We start from the raw sequence: 18,010 nt of genomic DNA on the forward strand, positions 1-18,010 counted from the left end.
ATTCCCCACTTAAACTTGTTTTCTTTGGGGACAGGTATGATACATTTGTCATTATGGGACTATTAGACAGTGTTTAGGAGACATCCAATATGTAGGTTAGGATTTTCAGAGGCAGATTCTTGGAATCCGTGGTACACGGAGCAGGTAAGTGAGGAACAGCATGGGGGCAGCACCAGCCTCATGTGTATGTGACAGTGATGGGCTGGCGGTGAGCTGAGTAATGTCACTGGGACAGACGGCCTTCTGGAGGGTGGTAGGACACAGGGCTGATCATTTCAGGAGAGTTTAACACACAACATTCAGACATTACATTCTGTGATCATTGTCATTTTCTTCGTTGAAATGGCAACCAGAAGGTATCTGATAGACCTTAGGTGGAAAAGAACAGTGCTTCAAAGACGTAATAGTAGTTGCTTACTTTTATTCACTTTGTTTTTTTCTTCCTTTTTCCACATTAAAATTCCAAGTTTGAGAAAAAAAGATAAACTTCCTCCCATAAGCACCCCTCCGCCGACAAAAAATGAGTCTCACAAATATTGAATCTCTAAAAATATATGATTGGTTAACTTGCCTTAAAGTGCCAGCAACACACTAAACACGGGACAGAGCCAAGAATGCGTGAATGTCCCTGAGGCATCATAGAAAAACTAAAAAGCTTAACAAGATAACTATATGGAAAGCAATTTATTGGCATTTACTTTAAAAGGCCTGGGGGTCACTGAGAGGGGACTAAGTCACAAATGCACCTTGAAGCGGGACGAGGGGAGGAGTGGAAGGTTTTGTAATAAGCAGCCAGAGCCTCTGGCGGGATGCCTTACTACATTAATTTTCCAAGTCCTTTGGGTGGGTCACAATTGCACTCCAACATCCTGCCTGCAAATGCTAAATAAATACCAAATTCACGTCAGACTAGAGAACCAACGTCCTAACTAATGTCATTTAAGAAATCAGAGCGCTGAAATTCTTTTCACTTGATAATTCATATGCAAAATCACTGAGGTTGGCACACCCAGAGGAATATACATTCTCTGAGGTCAAAAGTGCCTTCTCTTCAGGGCAATTTGAATCAGCTTAGATCGTGGCTGCAATAATAGAGCAGCTTTTATTTTGGATGTAGGAGGTGGGGCAGGGATTGGTCTTCACAGTCATGAAAGATGTTAAGATGACATGATATGAATTTCATTCCTTACTGAAGAGCTGTTCTAAATTAGCCAACCCAGAGTCTTTGCATATAAAAATCAATGAAATTTGCATATGATTTTCAAAAAGAAATAAGGTTTAGAAATCATTGTGCAAGGGAACATCTTCAGTACATGTAGCCACTTGTCCAGCTATAATACGTAGATTTTTCAATTTAAACATTCCAGCCCAACATGATGCAACGATGCCTGCTACACTCTATTGAATTTTTGAGAGGCAGTCGGCGTCTCTATAACCACCCCCAAAGCGTGACATTTCATTAAATATGCTCAAAATGAACAGCTGCTGGGTCCTCAAGTCGTCTCCACTTTGCTCCTGACAAGAAATTTTAGCTTTCAGTCCTGGACTTTGAGAAAATTACTTTTTTATTTTTTATTTTTTTTGGGGAGGGAGGGTAAACAACTCATTGGCAAAGGGGTGTGTTCCTTATAAAGGTGCTCAGGGAATCTTACCCTGAATAACACAGACACACAGACACCTCATTTTCCAGAGGAGGAAATGGTTTGGTAAGTTTCGAGAAGTCTTCAGTCTCTTCTGTTTGTTCGCTGGTTTACAGTCCTGGTCTCTGGCGCTGGTCTGCCCCCGAGCTTTGTAACTTTCAGCAATTGACGGCCGGCTGGGCGCTGTTTTTTTTTTTTTTTTCCTCTCTCACTTCCCTACGATGTTTTGAACTGCCTTCCTACAGACGTCACACAGCCCTTGAGGAATAGTTTCTGCCTGGCACGATTGAATGATAGTTCTCATTCACAAAGGCTTGGAGTCAGATTCTAAGCAGAGGACACAAGGGAAATTACATTCACAGGTAAAACTGGGGCTCTGACTGAGGTGCGGAGAGCTTTGTTCCCTCGCTGACTTCTTGGCTCCCTGGAGAAGAGTGTTTTCCTGTGGTCGCCCTGAAATGGAACTTCCCTGACAGCTCTCCGGTGTTACAGGACCTCGCAGTCATTTTCTTTTCCTTTCTCTCTACCTGAGTACTTTTTGTGTGTTGGAAGCCTTTAAACTTGTTATTAGAGAATTGCAAAAGAGACGAGATCAAATGGCTTTTCCACTGTGTTGGTTTCCCTTGTGACCAGATGAAGAATAGATTTAAAATTCAGTTCCTCCCTTGGCAATGCAAAACAGAGGAGAAACTGTCACTTCCTAACAGCCTAGTAGTGCTGGAGTAAGTTCAGGATGAAAGAGAAAAGAGCTCCTGTGTTTTAGAAGCTTCCCTATGTTCTGGACTGGGAGCCGGAGTTGGACTCCGGGAAATTTGGATTTCTTCAAGCAGCCTCCCTTGGAAATGGAGTATATTTAAAACCGTCTTTGTGGAAAGACAGCTGAAATGTATTAATTAGAATACTTGAGGAGTTTTTTCTTTTTCCAAAATGAGCATTATTGTGAAGCCCAGATCCCGGTCTACGAGTTCCCTGAGGACGACAGAGGCAGCCTGGTAACGTGCTTTTCTCTCATGCTTCTCCCCTTCTTTCCTTTTAGGATTGACGTAATACTTGAGTATTTAGAATTACTGTTGAGGTTCTAGGGTTAGGTGTGACGTTAAGGCTTTGTAAGAAAGAGCACAGTGGTGGTGACGCTTTCATTCTCTTTTATCTCAATTTTGTCTGCTCAAAAACAGAGGTGCTCACACTTTCTTTGAACTCCATGTGGACTATAGTAATTCATCTGGTGACAGTTTTTGGAGCAGGAAGAAACTTGAAAATATGTTGGGAGTTTAGAAAATGAAAACTTGTCACTTTTCACTGTCTGATTTCTTGCTTGTTTTCTCATCTTGCTTGCCTGCTGCAAGCAGGCTGGTAGTGGACAGTCTTTGCCAGCGTCTTTAGAAGGAATATTTGGGCTTTTAGCACAGATGTCTTGGAGAAATTAATAATGGTATCTATTTTGATCATATGACCAACTTGAATTTAACTATGTGGCTAAATGTGTATTAAGTTGCTTATCATTTAGTCATCTCCTAGGTTTTATTTTGTCAATGTTTCCTAGTAGTTACATTTTTTGGTGATTTTAGTGTTTCATCCCAATAAAAAGTATGTTAATTTCAATTTATTCTAGTATTTCGTTCTACTGTTTCCCCATTATTGATGTAACATGCACATAGGCATATGGCCCTCAAGGAATATTTTCCCAGTAAAGTAACTTTTGTGTCTAAAATAGGTATTTACAAAATACTTATGGCTATTTCAGAGGTTAATTTTATTTTGTTTATGTTAGCAATTGATTGTAAATCAATAACTAAGCTCACCTCTTTGAAATGGAAATAATGATGCTTCAGATAGGGGAAATAAAAGCAATGATTCAGGGCAAGTACCTGGGGATAGGATGGAAGCAGGCAGGGGAAATATATATACATTATTACATGAGCAGGCAAACACAAATCTAAGTGCTTAAATTATTTGCGTAAGGAATTCAGCCCACGTTTATGTGGTTGGGTTAGCATTTGCTGTTATTATACTAGAGTTTTATGGTGGACTAGAATCAAGAATTGCCGCTTTTGTAGTATTTCTGTGAGTTTTAACAACCTATAGGTGCAGATTTTGTCTCTTATGTCTCTCATGATTCCTCAGAATACATGCAATAAATTCTACTTTGAGTTTATTTAAAGAAATGTTTGCATCTGCAAATAAATTTGTAGGCTTCTTTTATGCCAAACAATAAATAAGGAGGAATACTTAGAATCCTTTTATTAATTACCATAGCTAACATAAATCTCTAATATAAATGAGTAATCAGAATTATAAAATAAGTAAATTTTATTCATTTGTGATTTCTATCCTGCCTGTGTGAAAACAGAACCTGATACTTGAATAAATAGTATTTAACCAACCTATTTCTCTTTTTTCCTAAACTGCCAGTAGACGTATTTTCCAGATTTAGAGTTCAGTCGGCAATAATTCATTTCAGGTGACTAGTCACATTGGCACCCTTTACTCCTCTGAGATTGTCATAGTCTATTTTTTCCACAACTATTTTATTGTTCTAAATTCTATAAGGGATTTTCATAAATAAATAGGTCCACAATTCAATATCTATTTTTAAAAAGATTTGTGCATATGTATATTGTTGCGTTTACTTTTAAATAGCTTACATAGAGTTGGGGTCAAAATGGTTTTTGTGTAAGAAATAAATGTCTTTCTCTATGCTAATGCTTCCTAGATTTAACTGCCCACCATGGAAACCTCTCCAGTTATTAATCTTACGTCTGACTTATCAATAATATAAATGCTTGGGTATATCACTGCTGCTTCAAAAGCTTTTGACCTTAGGTCATAATTGCTGTAATTACAGTTTAACCATTTTGTTATCCCTTTTATCATTCAAATACTATACACACAAATTTATTTATTTATTTATATGTGGTAGAGTCTATGTAGATTATAAATTGGGTTTATAGAGAAAATATACTGTGTATGTGTATACGTACACACACTTATTTATATTTCCTTGATTATGAAAGAAAAGCAGTGCCTTCTCTCCCTGTGCCTATGCACATACAGGCCCCAGAGCCCTGCCGGGCAAGGTCTTTTAACCAGCTTTTCTATTCTGACTTCTCACCCCCGCCCCCACCCCCATTCCTTTTCAAAAGCCAAAGCTTACTTCTTCCTCTTAACAGTTGACTTCCCCCGAGAGACCTGCTGAATTACCATTTATCCCTTTTGCAGATGGTTTTATTTCATTCTGCCCTTGAGAATATTTTGTTCTTGGGGACCCATCTTTTGGCTTTACCATCTTAATTCTGCTTATGTAAATCTATTTTCTGTTCCATGACCTACTTTCTCTAAACCTGTTTTCTCCTCGATTGCCTCCAAACCAAACGCTACCTTTGGAAGTTTGCTAACTGCCTTCTGCAAGAATCCAATGCTTCAGATTACTTTTCCTTTACTTTTTCCTATTTCTCTCCAAGCAGTGCCATAAAAAGCAATCCACACTACCTCATTTATAGCCCTGATTAAATCCCTATGAGATATTCACATTTTAAAAAGGGATTTCATGGCAAACTCCTAATAAAATTGTATACCCTTCTCTTAATTCATCTACTTAAAGGACAAGCCTTACTTATAGGTAAAATTTTATGAATTTCAAAAAAGTGAAATAAAAATAATCTGGAAATTAATCTGTTTCTTTGTAATATTGGTGTCACAAATTTAAAGTATTATATTATAAGGATACATACTAGGTTGTTTTTATTTATTCGGCAGGTATTTGTTGAGTACCTACTGTGTGCCAGGTTCTAGTAGAATGTGATCATGGTATTTATCCTGTAGTATTCCTTTCAAAATCTGCGTGAAATTGAGAATACTTAATATATGTATTTTCTTATACTCCTAAAGTTAATAAAATTAGCAAACTCATTGATTGGGACATCAGTTGCCTTTCTATTTCAATCGTTTCAGTAAGAATAGCCCACCTTTAAATTCTATGTAAGAAAAAGATGAGGCAGTTACATTTCCATGAATATTTGAATTTTACATGTCTTGAATTCAGATTTAGTCAGCAATTATATCTTATAATAGTATTATGATATTATAGCATTTTACCATTTACAAACATATCCCAAGGGTAATTCTCATTAATCTAAGACTTATATAATATAGTTTAATTTAAGTAAAAAATAATTCGCCTACCAAATATAGATATAAAGAGAACTATAGTCAATAAAACTGGACTTTGTTCTTTTCTGCTGTCAAACATTCATTATTTGGCATATGCTTGTTATAGTTAAGATTGTTCATTATGTAATCTGGGAAAAAGAGATGCTACTGTCTAAAATATAGCTGTGGACTTTTTTATAAAGCAAATTTTGAAACAGATTATTAAATATGTAAAAATTATTCTTAGGTTTATAGACATAAGAAAAAAAGTCTGGAAGGCTCTGTTTCAGGTCTTTGGCAGTGGTTACCTTTTAGGGTAAAATGGCGGGAATGAAGGCAGGGTAGACTTTCTTCTTATCACTGTTTTTCTCTGTTGTATGAATTTTTTCTTCAAGCAAGTATTATACATGAAATTTTAAATATCTTAATAATATAACTACCATGTGCCCTAGCAAGCTCATCTTTATATGTGTAGATATCTATATATCTGATAAACAACAATTTGCTCAGCGTCCAAAATATGGTGAGTAAGCATTTCAATACTGAGCAAATACAGATTTCTGAATAGCAGTGCCGCTCAGATCACTAAATGATTGCTTTGTTCTATTAACTTTCTCTTCCTAACGTTATAAAAATTCAGCCTGGCTAAGAATTCTTATTTTGGCCTCATGATCACAGTGAAAAGCATTAATTAGACTAAAACTACTAGTTTTATAATTGAGAATAAAAAAGATGTAACGTTTTGGAGGGAAAATTACTCATAACCCCCACTTTCCCATCCTCAACTGTTTTCACTTTTTACTTAACTTACATATCTTGAACAGTTGTAAATACTATTTCTGTGCTCTGACTCTTCATTTACACGTTAGCATTTTCTACTTTTCTAATAATAATACTTCTAGCTTTCATTTTATTGAGTGTCTTTGTGAATGAGAATTCTGTGGAGAATTTTACATACAATGTCTTGTTAAGTTCTTATAGTAACATTAAAGGAGTGGTTAGTCCACATTTTCCAGACGAGGAAATGAGCCTAAGAGATGAAATAATTTGGGCAAGGCCATTTAACTGCCAGGGGAGGCTGGAATTAGAGCTCAAGCCTTGGGCCGGTCCGGTGGTGGCGCAGCGGTTAAGTTTGCACGTTCCGCTTCGGCGACCCGGGGTTCGCCAGTTCGGATCCCGGGTGCGGACATGGCACTGCATGGCAAGACATGTTGTGGCAGGCATCCCACTTATAAAGTAGAGGAAGATGGGCACGGATGTTAGCTCAGGGCCAGTCTTCCTCAGCAAAAAGAGGAGGATTGGCAGCAGATGTTAGCTCAGGGCTAATCTTCCTCAAGAAAAAAAAAAAAAGCGCTCAAGCCAGTCTGCTCCAAGGACAATGCTCCTTTTACTTCAACATCTTGCCTCTCTCTACTATCTATAAAATTACCGTTTTTAATGACTGTAAAACTGTCTATTTTGTGAATATATCTAAATGCAGTGAAATACTTGGTTACATATTGGGCGATTGAAGAAATACATTGAAAGTTGACTTTTTAGAGGTGTGAGAGCCTATGAAGTTTTGGGCTGATGGGTGTTGAAAATGACTGTTTGAAAGACTCTTGTAGTTACAGTCTCTAGGCCAGTATATTCTCTACTGGTAGCAAATAAGGTCATCCAGTCCCCATTGTAGAGAAACGAGGAGCAAAAGGTCAACACCTCCCAGGTTTGAATAGATCATCTTTTTAATTATGTTAACAGGTTTTACGATGTTCTCTGCAAGCTCTGTAAGGCTTCAGTTTAGAAACAAATTCTGTCTCAGACTGTGTATGAAGTTTCATACTGCTTTAAGTCCGCTTTAAAAATGGTACAAAGTTTCCTTTCCTCTTTTATCTTAGAAGCTTTTCTAAAGGGGAAACAAATGAACTTTGCATGCTCTGCCTTTCCAATATACATTGTGACTTGGCTTAGGTAATTGACTACTTTCAAGTTTGCTTCAGAGTTTTGACCATGTGATAAACTTTTTTGATCCTATTACCTAAGTGTGTATCACATCTGTTATATAATAGACCTGGAGATACACAGCTTTTGGAAGTGATCAAGATACCTTGAGTATTATTTAAAACGTAAGGAGGAAAGCACAGAGTGGATCACAGATAGGGGTACTCTTTAAAGTCATAAATTATAAGATTCTCTGAAAAAGCCCCTTGTCCACTCTACATCTCGCTTGCTTTGTGTCCCTGAAGATGCCACCTGGTTCCTCCCTAGCCAGGTTTACTCACTTGTAAAATAAACGAGTGAGCTAGACCAGTGAATTTCAAACATATTTTTTCAATATTTTTCAACACTTTTTACAAGTCAAATGCTAATATAAATGAGTATATATGAAAGATTTAAAATTATAGATATATTTGACATATAGAGAGAAAATTTTTAAGACATACATATGTATGAAATTATAAGTAAAAATATATAAACATGCATATAACAATAAAATAACCACTGAATTTGCACCTTTATCTTCAGCCCAAACCCAATCCTTCTCCTTGCAGTACCTCTAAAGGGCTCTAGGGGTCCAAGGACTATTGTTTGAAAACCACTAATCTAATAAACTACTAAGATCCTTTATAGTTCTGCTCTCTGTATTGCTGCCCTACCACTGGAGAGTTATTTGTGTTTTCTGAGTCCCTGTGTGGACTGGGATAAACTTGCTAGTAATTAAACTTTTTGGGAAGTTCAAATACAACAGTTCAAATACTTCTGCCTGTTGATTTGGGGCACACCATGGTTTTGGCCCCATCACTAAAACTTGCATTTCAGCAGAAGTAAAGGAATACCCTACTTATTAGTCCCTCTATCAGTCGTTCCAATCGTATAGTGAATTTTATTAAATCAGAAGGAATGAGGATGTGAACGTAACCATGGGTATAGGAATGGTTAGTCATGGATCCACCCAACTGTCACTAGCAAGATTGAGAAAGTAGATTCTAAGATGAAGCTGCAGAGGAAGAATGTTAATGAGGTCTTCAAGGAGGTTTTCCTTAGGGAAAGATGCCTGAGAGATATGTATAAATATTCTGAATAGTAGTAATGCTTAACATATAGAATTGTTAAAACCTGCATAAAGGTAACAGGAATGGGACGTGGGAGCTATTAAGTAGATTGGTGAGAAATACAGTCACAAAGAAGGCATAGTCTTAATTAAAAGCCAACCTAGATTTTCGTAGGAGCCCTTCCAGAGATTATCCAACTTCTCAAGAGATAAAACAGAGGTTGAGGATATGTTGGAAAATGGATAGTAGAAGTAAGTTATACTCTTGCCAAAAGCACTAAGTCTCTCCAGAGATCAGGGTGTACAGAAGGGGCTGAGGTACCAAGGGGCACAAAGAAGTGGGCCTAGGTAAGGTACTAGTAAGGGTAACCATGTAAAGATAACTGGTGGGAGACTGTGCCTGCGATATGTCTCAGCTCTCAAAATGCCTCACTCTGTGGTCAAGTGTGGCCTAAAGTAGGATGTACTTCAAAAGAATGGAGAATAGGCAGGATCCCAGAACTTAGGGATGCAGTTTCTTAGCATCACAAGGGAAATATAAATTATATATATTATTATCCACCCTCAGCCTTCTAAGGGGGTTGGCTCTCCCAGGAAGATCCTGGGTGATGGGCGAGGATGTGATTGGGGAAGCTAAGCTAAACTAGTCTTCAGAATAAAAGTTAGAAAAAAATAAGAGAAAGATTGTGGGGAGAGCTGAAGAAGTATGGCTAGAGATGTTGGAGGGAAGATCAGAGGGGAGGCCAATATGGAAGAACCCCATCCCATTTTGAACCAGACATCCACCATCTAGCACCCTACCCTGTTTAATCACACTGCCACCTTCTGGGCAAAAGCTGCCACAAATGGACTTGACTGTAGAAGGCATTTTTTTACCCCTCATCTCAGCTTTAAGAACTTCGGGCAGAGGGTAAAGGGAGTCAATGGCAAATCTTTCCATTTCTCTGCTACGTATGAGGAAGAACAAGAAATCAGAAAACTAGAAACCAGGTATAGATTGCAGCTCCCAAAGCTTCCTTACGAGAAATGGTCCTAATGGTTTACAACCCACAGAGTTAAGCTTTGTTTATATCTAATACTAATCTCCCTTGCTTAAATTTTAACCCATTTCTTCTTAGTTATCAGTGGATGTAGGGAGAGTGAACCAATAGATAAGTAGATTCTAGTTCATGACATTTGAAAACTGCTAGTAAGTGACTTTGTGGTTTTTTTCATTTCATATTGCAAAATATTCATTTTGAATCGTAAAGTAGTTGGCACCAGTGTGACTTGTTAAAAGAAATGCTTCATAAAATATCATTTCAATGTGTAATTGTTTTTAGGCTTCACACAGAAGAGTATTCCCATTGTAGCTAATTCTCCTTCCCATTTAAAATACATCCAAGATGAGAAATTCAACTCCTTTTAATTAATATGCATGAAATATTCATGTATGTATGGAATACAGAAAACAATAATTCTTAACATCCGTGATTTCATTCCATTGCAATGCGGCACAGAATTTTTTCTTGTGTCATGGAATTTATAGGACCGATAACTGTTTCAGTTGGGATAAATGAATGCAAAATGTGTCCACTTTTAACCAATGGCATTCTAGCAGGGGAACGAGCCACTGCTGTAATATTTCTTCAGATACGACCACTTTGTCATGGAACAGCAGGTAACTGATTCGCAACTGGATAGCCAGCTAGGTAGGGCAGCAGCTCCTAAGTCTGCAACGATAGTGGAAGTAGTAACGGTTGTAACGATGAAAGCTACGATGCTTTGAGCATCTGCTGTTTGTCAGACATGGGACATGGTACTGTACATGATTTAGCTCTTTTTGTCTTCAAAACCACAGTATGAGGTAGAACTGAAGTTACACCGCTTGTAAATCACAGTTCTGAAGTAAACCTGTGGTCTAATTCTAAATCCCACATTTGTTTTTATAGCTATTGTTCTTGTTCTTACTTTATTTGATTTTCCTCATTTTCTCAGCTGCTTCGGCCACACATGGTTCTGCCTCAGGGTATTCCAAAAAGTAGTCAGCAGGCTGCTATTTACCCCTCTCCTTCCTATCCTGGATTGTTCAAGTTTCTCCTTCTAACCTTGCGCATCTCAAGAACATGTCTACCTTTTGTATATGTCTGCCTTCTTTCTCGAGATTTCCATACAAGCCCGACCATAGACCATAGAAATGTACTGAGAAATAGAAAATGGACTTTGACACAGCTCGGTTCTTTAGAGATGTAACTAGTTCTTGACGCGTTCAGTTTATTGACCGACTCCCCCCGTCAGACTATAAATCGCACTGTCTTCTTCCTCTCTGGCATTTGATCAGTGAACGGAACCATAAAATCTTTGAAATGAAAGGGACCACACGTAATAACCTATAATCTAATTCTCCCCACCCGACCCCGTTTTGGAAGTGGAAAAGTTTTGCTACTCTTTAACATTTCTAGTGAAGTAGGGTCAAGAAAAGTTGTTAGAAATAATGCCAAAGCTTATGTGGTTTTGTTAGAGAAATGTTTTTTAAAACCCCAAAATGAAGTTTGGGGTCAAATGGGGAGCTAAAATTTAGTCTATCAGGCAAATGTGTGAAAGCAGTTCTGTTATAATTTGTATGGAACTTTAATGTAATTCTTAAACTTACGTCTGTGAAGTTAACTAATACCATGATAATTCTGTCATAACTTCGCAAAAAATTAGATTGGAGGATTATGTACAGAGAGGTGTTGAGGTTGAGGCCTCAGCACTCTCCAAAAGGAAATTCAAGACATTGTTTTGACCAGAGTCCTCCCCAGACAACTGAACTCTGATTATTCAATTTTTTAGAAGTCACATAGCTAGTTAAGTAGCTAAAATTCACGTCTTGAAATTCTAACTTCATTCCTCTCTGTTCTCCCGATATAGTCCTCACAGAAATAAAAATAACAGTAACTCCTATTGACTGAGTGTGGGCTATGTGGCAAGGACTATGCTGGGCACTTGACAAGAATTATCCCATTAGATGCTCATCACACATCCTGTGAGGCACCCATCATTATTATTCCTCATTTTATAGGTGAGGAAACTGAGGCCTAGTAAAATAAACTGACTTACGCAAGATTGCATGGCAAGTAAGAGAATTTCACGGATTCACATTCTTTTTTTTTTTTTTTTTTTTTTGGTGAGAAAGATTCACCCTGAGCTAACATCTGTTTGCCAAGCTTCCTCTTTTTGCTTGAGGAAGATTCGCCCTGAGCATACATCTGTGGAAATCTTCCTCTATTTTGTATGTGGGTCACCACCACAGCATGGCTGCTGCTGAGTGGTGTAGGTATGTGCCTGGGAACTGAACCCAGGCCACCAAAGCACAGCGTGCTGAACTGAACCACTAGGCAACGGGGCTGGCTCCCACATGTTTACTTTTTTGACCCACCTGAACAGAAGTTTATATTTTTGAATCACGGTGTTAATGTGGTTTACCCAGAATCCCTAGCTTTGTATATATGCTCATTTCTGAGATGTGCCCAAGAAGACCACCTTACGGAAAAGAAGGCCTTAAAGACTGAATCAGTTTTCACATTTATAGTTCTTGATTATTTAAAAAGTCATACTAATATACAAACTCAAAAATGCATAATACAAGCCAACATTTCCTAGGCACTCACAGGGAGTCAGCCATTGGACTAACGACTTTAAGTTAATTAGCTGATTTGACATATTAATATATATATATATATGTATCATTTCTAAGGCAGAATAAGAAGGGGTTAATTGGAAGCTGTAATATCTCTGATTTAGTTGTTGAAAAATTGGTCAGGATCCTCTAGGGGTACAGTCCTAGGCAGGCATTTAATCTGAAAGGAAGGGCATTGTCCCTGCGTGCCTCTGTGTAAAGATTTTCTCCATGTACCCTTCCCACGTGGGGCTGCCTGGTGGTTCAGTCTCACTGTGCTCTCACTGCCAGGACTCCCCACCTCTCCTGATGCCCTGCTCCTCACATTCTTCTGGAGGCAGTCGGCACACACAGGCTGGTGTGGCCATAGACTCCTGTAGCATTCTTGGTTGTGTAATTCAGAGACTGTTATTTCCAGAGCCTGAGTCTCATCCTGCTTACGAGGCTCCAGACTCGGTGGGACTCCTGTTTAGTTTACCTGCCATCCTATCTCAGCACAAAGGGCTTAAGCCTCCTTCTCCATCTGTTTCTAGAAAGACAACAGGCAAAAAAATGAGATCTGGTTAGAAGATCTCTTCCTGTGGCCTGGAGTGCCTCTTTAGGTGAGCTGTAAGGTGTAGGGGCTAGAAATGTAGAGAAGGCAGTAGTGTAGTGAGAGCAGCAATTAGCATTCCATAGTCTCTGCTGTCTACTTATTTTATTATGTGTAGTTACCAATGAAAATGTGTAAAAGCATTACTTTGCTATAATTAACTGTACATTGGGTTAAAAGCTATGATCAAGGGTGCAGTTTACCACCTGAGGGGGAAAAATTGGACCACTAAAGATTCTCTGAGTCTCTTGCTTGGAAAAACTAGTCCCAATTGTTTATCTGAGTCCTGTTGTTAAAATTGAGTTTAATTGTGTGTGAAGCAATAAGTGTTTCTATGTAATATAAAACACAAAAAGCAAACATGTTAGCCCTTAGCAAACATGCCTTTATAAAGATGTTATTATAATTGGGAAAATCATTTTACAAACATATGTAAATATATGAAATTATGTCCGTACCTAGAAATATATGTGAAATTTCTCCGTAAATATAAAGTCTTTCTCATGCAAATAACAAAAGAATTCGATAGTCCCATTGTTTAGAACCAAGATGGTTAATCTTTTTCATCTGTGGTCAATTACTAATAGTCACATGGAATCAAATACTGGGAGTTGCCTTGGGGCTTGAAGAGAAAAAGTGCTGCTATCAACTAGTAATATTCACAAGAGAAAAGAGGGCGTAATGTGGCTGCTTACCCTTTAAGCGGCCCTAGTGATCTCCTAATAATTCTTTCTGTCTAAACTCTGCCGTTAAATTTGCATCTAAGTCAAGCTGTTGTAACAAAAACAGGATTTATACATACATACATACAAATGTGTGTGTGTAATCTTTAGAAAATTTTGGTAATTCATCACCTATGAAGAACATATTTTGTGAATATTGTAAACTATGAAAACTCCTTTTGGATGTTTCAAACCAAAAAAACAAAAAAAAATTAGTAATGTAATTATCAACAGCCACCACTATAATTGCCACCCAGATTGAAAATAATCCTACCAGCAACTCTAAAGCCACCTTTGTGCCACTTTAAGCTACTGCCCATCCTCACCAAATGTAACTATCCTGATTTCAAAAATCACACATTACTGGGGCTGGTCCCATGGTCTAGTGGTTAAGTGCGGTGCACTTCTCTTTGGCGACCTGGGTTTGGTTCCAGGCACGGACCTGCACCACTCGTCAGTGGCCATGCTGTGGCAGCAACCCACGTACAAAATAGAGGAAGATTGGCACAGATGTTAGCTCAGGGACAATCTTCCTCAGTAAAAGAAAAATCACACACTATTATTTTCTGCTTTTGAATTTTATATAAAAGTAATAATACAGTATGTACTATTTTGTGTCTGATTGGTTTTTTTCCCCTGCAAAATGATGTTTGAGAGTTCATCCCATGTTGATGGGATGTATGTACATAATTCATAAATTCTCACTGATGTATAGTTATTTAAGCAAGCTTTTGTTTGAAATATAAATTCAGGGTGAAAATTAAATGTGATAATTGTAAATTATAATTTGGTATACGGGATTATATGAGCACTTAAAACTGATATCAATTTACAATAATTGTTTGAATACATTTTAGTGTCCAAACTCTGTTGCTTGGATGGGCCTTTGTCCTCAGAAGCCTTCCTAGACTTCCCTATGCAGAATTAAAACTCCCTTCTCTGTGTTCTTGTGAGCCCTGTACATTTCCCTATTAAAGCTCCTGAAGCATTGCCACAATTGTCTGTCTCACCTGCCTCTCCTCTCAGACAGTGAGCGTGTTGAAGGGTAGACTGGGTTAGTTCATCTTTGCACCCCTGTGCCAGCACGTGATGCCTGTTCCATCATCAGCATTCGACATCTGTCCGTTGCATGAGGAGAGAAGAACAGTGAGTTGTTCTACATTACAAAGAAAATGTTACAAGCCACGGCATGGTTTGATGAGCGATGTGTAGGTCTGCACCTGGGACCCGAAACCGCGAACCCCAGGCCATTGAAGCAGAGCTTGCACACTTAACCACTACACCACTGGGCCTGCATCTCATTTTCTTTTAATAGATGGCACTCTACTAGGAATTGTACTGAGTTGGGGAAACAGAATTTATTCTCTGTAGCAAGGACTTGTAGAGTTTCTAAATTATCAGGGAGGATTTTTGCCTGTTTCCTGTGGCTTTCACTCTTGGTTTACCACCTCCACTGGTAATTCTGGTCTCAGCACTTCTCCTCATTCCCTTGTGTGTCTCCCATTCTAGAATCTACACTTCCTAGTTTTCTCAAGATTTTCTCCTTGCCTGAATGACTTATCTCAGTACATCAACTCGTAATCAACGGTGCATATGAAAATGCTAAGCGTATTGCACATGTTAATCACCCAGCTTACGTGGCTGACCTTCTGACTCTATCAATGGAGTGATTCTGTGCAGCTGAGAGACCTGCTGGAGATAAGTACTGAGACCACCACTTTGGGCTCACTCCAGCTCACTGCGAGTATTTCGAAACCCAAGACAGCTGTCACATCAGGCAGATTCCACAGCTGGGATGCTGAACCCAAGAGTCAAGCTTGTCCTAGAGCTCTAACAAATGGAGTTGACCCCTGACCCCCCAAATCAGCGTTAGCATCCCTGCTTATATTGTGAACTTTTCCCATTATTAAGTTAGCTTTGAGCTTTACCACACTTCTAGAGTAAATATTTTGGAATGCTAAGAAACTAAGGCCTGATTCTTAATCATAGAGAAAGTGATCTGTTTTTATTGTCGTACAAAAACATTTTCTAGCCACTTGACTATTTAATCTGATTCTCGAGCTTAAAATGAACAGTCCTTCAAGAAAAGTTTTGTTTCTGTAGCTCTTCTATTAGTTGCCAAATAAAGGTGCGTTTTTCATTGCTTCCTTTAACAATGTTTATTAGACAGCTTCTGCCCCAGATCCCCTGCTGGCTGTTAGAGAGACAGGGATGAAAGATATAGTCCTCATCTTCCTGAAATCTTCAGTCCGGTGACTTTCTAAAATATTCCTGAGGGGCAGAGAATTTCTAGTTTTACCTACTTTTCTATCCCTGGAATATTTATTACGTTCCTGATAAGAGAATACATTTATAATTTAAAAGTGTTTCAGTTACTTTCAGAAATCCGGTGGTGACAGAATAATTTAAAAACCTCACGACTTGAATTTGGGCTGAGGTGGTATGAAATAAATCAGGAATATTTGATTTTTTTAGGCCAAAATATTTTCCTTGGGCTAGAGGGATATTTTCATTTTAAATAAATTGTTTATTTAAATCACTTCCTAACAAGGCTGTGTCAGCCAAGTTAAATATTTAAATTTATTTTGTTTAAATAAACCTTAAAACCAACAGATTTCTTTCTTATTTAGATATATTTATCCCTTCACTTTTCAAACATAAATTATATAAACTAGGAAATTTTAATATATATATGGAAAGGGCACATGAGAAGGGAACATCAGAAAAATAGCTAGAAAGGAGTGAATTTTAAACAAACATAACTCATAAAATTAATAGTTGACATAATTTAACTTATTACCAAAATGTCTGTCTTTACAGATAATCTCCAGGAGACTTTTATTTTTATGAGTTCTAGTTAAATTTTGAAAAATGTTTGAGGGCTCTGTTTCACTAATAAGGAAAATAAACTTCTTTCCCCAAATAACTGCTGCTGGTTTGTTTGTCAGCTCCCTAAATAAACTCATTTTACTATTACTATGGTTGAGTGCAGCAATATTCCCTTATAACGTAATGTGTAATCATGGCTATACCTGCATTCATCTAAGTAAGACCGTGTCATCAAATAGGGATCTACTGGAAACTTTCCAAAGAACTGTCAAAGCCAGATTCCATGTAGAGAATCAGAAGAAAATAGCACTCGTGTCCTACTGTAGTTCAGTGTCAAGGATTTGCCCTCAAGGACGACAACTGCCACATAAGGGCTCCACACAACAATGGAAAACCTGTTTGCCAACAGAATATTGAATTATCATCCGACTTTCACAGTGAACCACATTATTACATGATTCCCAGTCACACATCTGGACCTCTGGCGTATTGTGCAATTATAACAGCTCTGGCTCTATACCACTAGTTTTGAACTCAGTTTGACTTCAGAACCCACCCATTTAGTATATCCTGCCTCCTCAGTACATATTGTGGACAGTTCCATAAACAGCTTTTATATAAACTTTAGCCTGTAGCCAGAAAGACTGTAAGAATTTTGTTTATAACTTGATGAGATTTTAATAAATTTTAAATTAATTTCCCATTTGAACCTCCCCTTCTCTGAGCTTTATGCCCTTGGTCATCCCTTAAGTAACTAACTTGTGAAGTTGTTGTTTTTCACTTCTGGTTTTGTTCCGTTGGTGATTTGGCTTTTTTTGTAAATGGTTGGTAATTTTGTGTATAAAGCACAGAGGTTCATTCGTTTAAAATTCCACGTGTCATTTTCTAATAGCCAAAAAGTGCCTGAATTTCCAATACACAAAGAAAAGTTTTAGATAATTTACTTCAATAAGCTGGATAATTGCTCAAAGCACCAAGCACATTTGTTTCCATAATTCATGGGATTTGTGTGTTAATGAATGAATGTGTACGTAAGAGATAAGGAAAGAATACAGAATACAGACCTACAAATGCAAGCCTGGGCTTCTCACAATATTTAAATTAAAGTACCAGATTCCCTCGGTGCCAGTCGCTTTAGGAATTTTATGTTCACTCCCTTGCTTCCAAAATATGGCATAGGTGTAACCCACCCTGTGACTTTCAAATTCACAAAGAGGCTCTATCCTTCAAGGCAGGACTTAATGGAATACCAAATGAATACCTTAGTGTCTTCTGAAATATTCCTGGATAAAAATTTGCCTTAAAGTCTTCCTTGACTTTCTATATTCATTAATTTAGAATATGACCCTATTTGAACAGCAAAAAACCTCTCAGGACAATTTTTTTAAATGGGTGACAGTCTGTTCC

The 18,010-nt window shown here is 37.9% G+C and overlaps 1 protein-coding gene across 25 annotated transcripts in view; it reads left to right on the top strand.

Moving 5' to 3' along the window:
* PDE4D (phosphodiesterase 4D) overlaps positions 1-18,010 on the top strand; it is a 1,369,870-nt gene that overhangs the window by 1,101,273 nt on the left and 250,587 nt on the right. The window contains exon 1 of one of the 25 annotated variants that reach the window (XM_008514495.2): positions 1,801-2,632. The exons of the other annotated variants lie outside the window; for them this stretch is intronic. Within the exon in view, the coding sequence (XP_008512717.1) occupies positions 2,568-2,632 (65 nt within the window). The 5' untranslated portion in view covers positions 1,801-2,567. Of the gene's footprint in view, positions 1-1,800; positions 2,633-18,010 lie in introns of those variants that run through there. 25 annotated transcript variants of the gene reach the window in all.

Source organism: Equus przewalskii, chromosome 20 (assembly GCF_037783145.1).
Source record: "Equus przewalskii isolate Varuska chromosome 20, EquPr2, whole genome shotgun sequence".
Taxonomy (NCBI): Eukaryota; Metazoa; Chordata; class Mammalia; order Perissodactyla; family Equidae; genus Equus; species Equus przewalskii.